At 41.2% G+C, this 5859-nt stretch overlaps 1 protein-coding gene across 1 annotated transcript; it reads right to left on the reverse strand.

The window, feature by feature from the left end:
* Positions 1–1897: 1897 nt before the first annotated feature.
* On the reverse strand, positions 1898–5632 carry LOC112232896 (potassium voltage-gated channel subfamily F member 1-like). The gene has a single exon (XM_024400174.2). It carries the CDS (start codon positions 4917–4919, stop codon positions 3462–3464), a length of 1458 nt encoding a protein of 485 aa, XP_024255942.1. The 5' UTR covers positions 4920–5632; the 3' UTR covers positions 1898–3461.
* Positions 5633–5859: the final 227 nt, after the last annotated feature.

Genomic DNA, 5859 nt, shown 5'->3' on the forward strand with positions numbered 1-5859 from the left:
CTGAACAGTAAGTTAAACAACTTCCCAGACTTTCTGCTTTTCACCCCCTACCTACTGTACATGTACATCATCTAACCAAACGTACATGTACATTACCTCAATCAAACACGCCAATTACCTCGTACCCCTGTATTCTGACTTAGTACCGGTACTCCTTCTATATAACCTGTATATAGCCTCTTTATTGTTATTGTATTGCGTTATTTTATTGTGTTACTATATTCTTTTTATCTATTTGTTAATTTTCTGACTTTTTTAACTGCATTGCTAAGAAAGGGCTCGAAATTAAGTAATTCCATGGTCTACACTTGTTGTATTCTGCGCACGTGACAAAGAAAACTTGATTTGATTTGAATTAATACCATGCTCTAAGGGATCATCAATGTCTGCTTTATTTTTTTTACCCATCTACCAATAGGTGCCCTTTTTGCAAAGCATTGGACAATCTTCCTGGTCTTTGTAGTTGAATCTGTGTTTGAAATTCACTGCTCAAATGAGGGACCTTACAGATAATTTTATTTGTGGGGAACAGAAATGAGGTTGTCACTCAAAAATCATATTAGGCATTATTATTGCACACAGAGTGAGTCCATGCAACGTATTATGTGGCTTGTTAAAAGCAAGCCCCTGGAATTATTTAGGCTTGCCATAAAGGGGTTGAATACTTATTATCGAAAACATAATTCCTCTTTGACATTATGAGGTATTGTGTTTAGGCCAGTGACACAACATCTCAATGTAATAAAAAAATGTTTAGGCTGAAACAACAAAATGTTGAAAAAGTCAAGGGGTGTGAATACTTTTTGAAGGCACTGTACAGCCATTTTGTTTACAGAAATGGGAACAGGGGTTAGCAAAGTGTGTTGTGAAAGGGAATGTGTAGAGGCAGTTATTAGTGAGCTTCAGTTAGTGTCAGACAGACACCAACAGATGCACTGAGGAGGAGGCGGCAATATATGGAGCTTGCATGACAAAAAAATCAGAGAGAACAGTTATATAAACATCAATGTCATGATTTTCTGATTAGAAGTTGGGTATTTGAGACTATAATGATTGTTATTATTGGCCTATAAAACCAAATGTATAGTTTTATTCACATATCAATTCAGTGGCGCTTAGATGTCGTTGAAAGGTCGTTGTGTCCTTGGTAAACACACTGAACAAAAACATAAATGCAACATGTAAAGTGTTGGTCCCATGTCTCATGAAATAAAAGATCCCAGAAATGTTCCTTACGCACAAAAAGCTTTCTTCTCCCCGATTTTGTGCACAAATTTGTTTACATCCCTGTCTGTGAGCATTTCTCCTTTGCCAAGATAATCCATCCACCTGACAAGTGTGACATATCAAGAAGCTGATTAAACAGCATGATCATTACACAGGTGCACCCTGAGCTGGGGACAATAAAAGGCCACTCTAAAATGTGCAGTTTTGCCACACAACACAATGCCACAGATGTCTTAAGTTTTAAGGGACTGTTCAATTGGCATGCTGACTGCAGGAATGTCCAACAGAGCTGTTGCCAGAGAATTGAATGTTCATTTCTAATGTTAATATGGAACCTCCAACGTCGTTTTAGAGAATTTGGCAGTACTTCCAACCGGCCTCACAACTGCAGACCATGTGTATGGCATCATGTGTTCCAGTTCCCGCCAATATCCAGGAACTACGCACAGTCATTGAAGAGGAGTGGGACAACATTCCACAGGCCACAATCAACAGCCTGATCAACTTTGTGCGAAGGACATGTGTCGCGCTGCATGAGGCAAATGGGGTCCCACCAGAAACTGACTGGTTTTCTTTTCCACTCCCCTACCTTTTTTGGGGGTATCTCTGACCAACATATGCATGTCTGTATTCTCAGTCATGTGAAATCCATAGATTAGGGCCTAATGAATGTATTTCAATTGACTGATTTCCTTATATGAACTGTAAATCTTTGAAATTGTTGCACGTTGCATTTATATTTTTGTTCACTTATATATTCATTAGCCTTGCAAGCTGCTTGATCTTGCAAGCTTATATGAATGTTAGTCTGGTAATTACGAGGCTAATATTTTATGTACCTCAGATAAAAAACAAAAAGCCATTCTTTCCACTGCAGGTCCAGAAGACAAGCCAATGCATAAAATGTTTAAATTGCATTGAGGATTAAAAAAATACCCATTAGGCTATCTGTGCATAAAAGGTCTGTGCACCGGTATAATAATTTCAGGCATCCCCCTGTACAAACATCAAAGACATAGGAACAACACATGACGCTCAGGAGTGAGCACTGTATTTCAAAATGACTTTCCTCACAAGAAATGGCAATGGGGTGGTTAAGTTCCACATTAGTACGCCTATGTCTCCAGAGTTGGACACTCAGGTCTATTTCAATGTTTCTCATGCAAACGCTTTATTCGATGCTAATTAAATAAATACAATTACAATTCTCCCCGAAAAACTCAATTCTTGATGTTTGCTGTAGACTGACTAGAGTCACCAGACCCACATGTACATGGTAAAATCACAAGAGTGAATTCAACTCCTATGGAGTGAAATGTAACACTATTTGGGGGTTTATATGGTTCCACCCCCATTTTGCGTTAAAACTACTCTGATCATGGTGTTGATATTTTGGGATTTAAAACAACACTAAATGGAGTAAATTTCCAACTCTCAGAGAGTTGCTTAAATGTAACACCAATTGACATTTTACTATTTTCAGTGTTGTTTTGAATTAACAATCACCTCCAGCAGAGTACATTTCTCTTTCGGTTTACTTCCTTTGTGTTATAAGGGTGTTAAAAACATATATGAATATTTCTTAATGTTTCACATTATGGTGGTTTGTAATGTGAAATGAAATCTCTACTGGAATCCAACTTGCAGGAAGATATCCAACAATTTTACATCCCCACAATTTGCTTATAGAATACCTGTCATAGTAGGGAAGAAAATACAGTACATAGAGACTACCAACTACACCATATAAACTGGAACAACTATCTCACTACTGGTTGCTAGAAATCCAACCATTTACCGATTGGATTAGTTTAGAAAAAGTTTCTTATATTTGTGTAGCATAAGATTAAAAAAACAATCAATGTGCATGCAAAAACACAGATATTGAAACAAAAAATTTTATAAATCAAGCTTCAACAGAGCAAGCTGGGAAATATGCCAATGATGCTCTTCCCACATCGTAGACAACTCCATATATTTAATTCCTTGTCTCTGGTTGTTCCTAAGGGAGTTAAAAGTACTCTGTCCCAATCAACTCCAGTTATCAACATTAACTCCACAGTGCATATCACTCTCTTGAGGGTTAAAATAACTCCCAGTAGAGTCAATTTAACCCAAATGTTTTTAACACTGTGATTTCAACTATCCTTGATTTACTGTGTAGAAGCTACAGGAGGAAATACCTCGTCGAATTGAAACACGTCACTATACAATAGGCCTATGTCTATGTCAAGTTAAAACGATTCTGTTTCGGAGCAATACTTTTTCGACTTCAAAGTCCTGGTTGATTCCTCAATAAGTGGTATAGAATTATCACTACGCGAGGTGCGCATAGAGCTCTCCAATGCGCCCAATGCGCCAGACTTGCGCGTGGCCTTCACCATTGAGTCCTCGCTAGACTGCAACTCCATGAGCTCCAGCTCGTGCTTGGCCGCAGTCTCGAGCAATCTCTGCTTATTGTAAAAAATAACGAAGTTGTTGATAATGGGGTGAATGGGCAACGCGATGGCTATCACCCCGCACAGGAAGCTGATGGCTGCGTTGCACTTTCCGAGCGTGGTTTTGGGGTAAATGTCTCCATAGCCTACGGTCGTCATGGTGATAATAGCCCACCAGAAGGACTGTGGGATGCTACTGAAGAGGGTCTCCGGGTGGCTTTGCTCCAGGGTGTAGCCCAGTGCTGAGAACACGAATATCCCTATGCCCATGTACATAAGGAGCAACCCCAGCTCTTTGAAACTCCTCTTCAGCGCATAGGTGAGAGTCTGTAGCCCGGAGGAGTGACGCGCCAGTTTGAAGATCCGGGCAATACGCATGATGCGAAGCGCCTGGACCGCTTGCTGGACCTTGGCCAGATCCATCATGGCCGTACCCAGGTAAGTTAGGGTCAGCACCACGTAAAAGGGCATGATAGCCATGAAGTCTATTATGTTCATAAAGGATAGGAAAAAGTGCAGTTTGTTTGGGGAGGACATAAAACGCAGCAGATATTCTACGGTGAACCAGCCTATGCAAGCTGTCTCGATGGCCTCCAGCGTTGGGTGTTCCACAAGGTCTCCCTCGTCGTCCTCCATTTGGACTTCTGGAATGGTACCCACGCACATCACCAAGGATGACACAAGGACGAAGAGGAAAGATGCAATGGCGATAATGCGCGCAGGCAATGAGGACTCCGGTTTCTCCATGAGTTTCCAAAGGAACTTTTGGTACCGCGCTGAGCGGTTGACAGAAGGGACCACATCTAGATCATCCAAGATAAGCTTCACTTTGTTGGCAATCTCAGCCAGCTCTTCCTCTTTTTCAGTCAAGTCACTTTTACAGCACTCGTCCAAATAGCTTTGGTCAATTTTCCAGAATTCCATCTCTTTAATAAAACAAATGGGACAGATTCCTCGTTTGATGTGAATCTCACCGAAGTAATACACGTCAATGATACATCTGAAAGCGTCAGGATCCCGGTCAAAATAAAACTCCCTTTTACCGGGGTCGTAGTCATCACAAAGTGAGTAGATAATGTCATAATTCAGAGTTGAGCAGTTGATAAGTTCTGCAAGTCGACTCTCCGGGTAGCGGTTAAGCACATCCCCGTATAAAACGAGCTTCACCCCGCCAATGTTCACGGCTATCTCGGCTTCATCCCTCGTGTCCAAGCTGTTGCAGTTCCTATATCGGGGTTTGGGTATAGTCCACATCTTTCCTGCTGTCGTAGGCTATTTTTGGCGTCGAAAATGTCGAAATGCAATCGACAGACTTGTGTTTCATGTGCATGAACAGTTTAAAGTGCAGGTAGCCTATAAAGTATACTCATTTTAAAAAGGAGGAAAGCCATTGCGCAAAACCCCGCTCCGTGCTCTCCCATTACCAAAGCAGCAATTAAGTAATCTCTCTCTCTGTCTCTAATTTCTCCTCTCTCTCTCTCTCTCTCTCTCGCTCTTTTTCTCTCACACACACACTCACACTGCTGCTGCGCCTCTGAGCTCTGTGGGCGGATATCCTCTGTGGGAGGATATTACTCTGCTTGAAGTTTTGAATTTACCAAACCGGCATGGGCAATTAACACAATTATTCCATATGGTTGAAGTGAGGTGATATGATATGAGTACAGTGGCGACCCGTCATTAAGGGCAGTTGGGGCTACCTGTTTTGCATGCTATTTTGACAATAATACGTGTCACATATCAGTTTGCAAACAATGTAAAAAATATATATTATAATTTAGTTAATAAAGCCACATACAAACATGGTCTCTTTGTTTTCTGGAGTAAGGCATCTCGAAAATGCAGGTGTTTCAGCCTAGGTCAGTGCTGTCTGTGGGGGTGGGGCAACCAGCGGAAAATACGGAACATCTGGTTGGTAATGTTCTCTAGTTGCGCCGTGATTGGCTCAGTGTTCTCTCATTTATGGGGACACTATGTCATCGTAAAATCTACGGGAGAGCTCGAAAATTCAAGCCCCTTGGGTGCTGCCATGGAGTTACATTAGAAGTGCCCATCCAAAAAAGGCTCAAGGTCATTGGTCACAGATAAAATTACGTCAAATCACGTTATATCTACCACAGCTTTGAATGGACTGATCATGTCAACATCATACTTTCAAAATCTTAGCTATCAAGCTAGCAGTCATCATCACGAA

The sequence above is a fragment of the Oncorhynchus tshawytscha genome, linkage group LG08 (genome assembly GCF_018296145.1).
Source record: "Oncorhynchus tshawytscha isolate Ot180627B linkage group LG08, Otsh_v2.0, whole genome shotgun sequence".
NCBI lineage: Eukaryota > Metazoa > Chordata > Actinopteri > Salmoniformes > Salmonidae > Oncorhynchus > Oncorhynchus tshawytscha.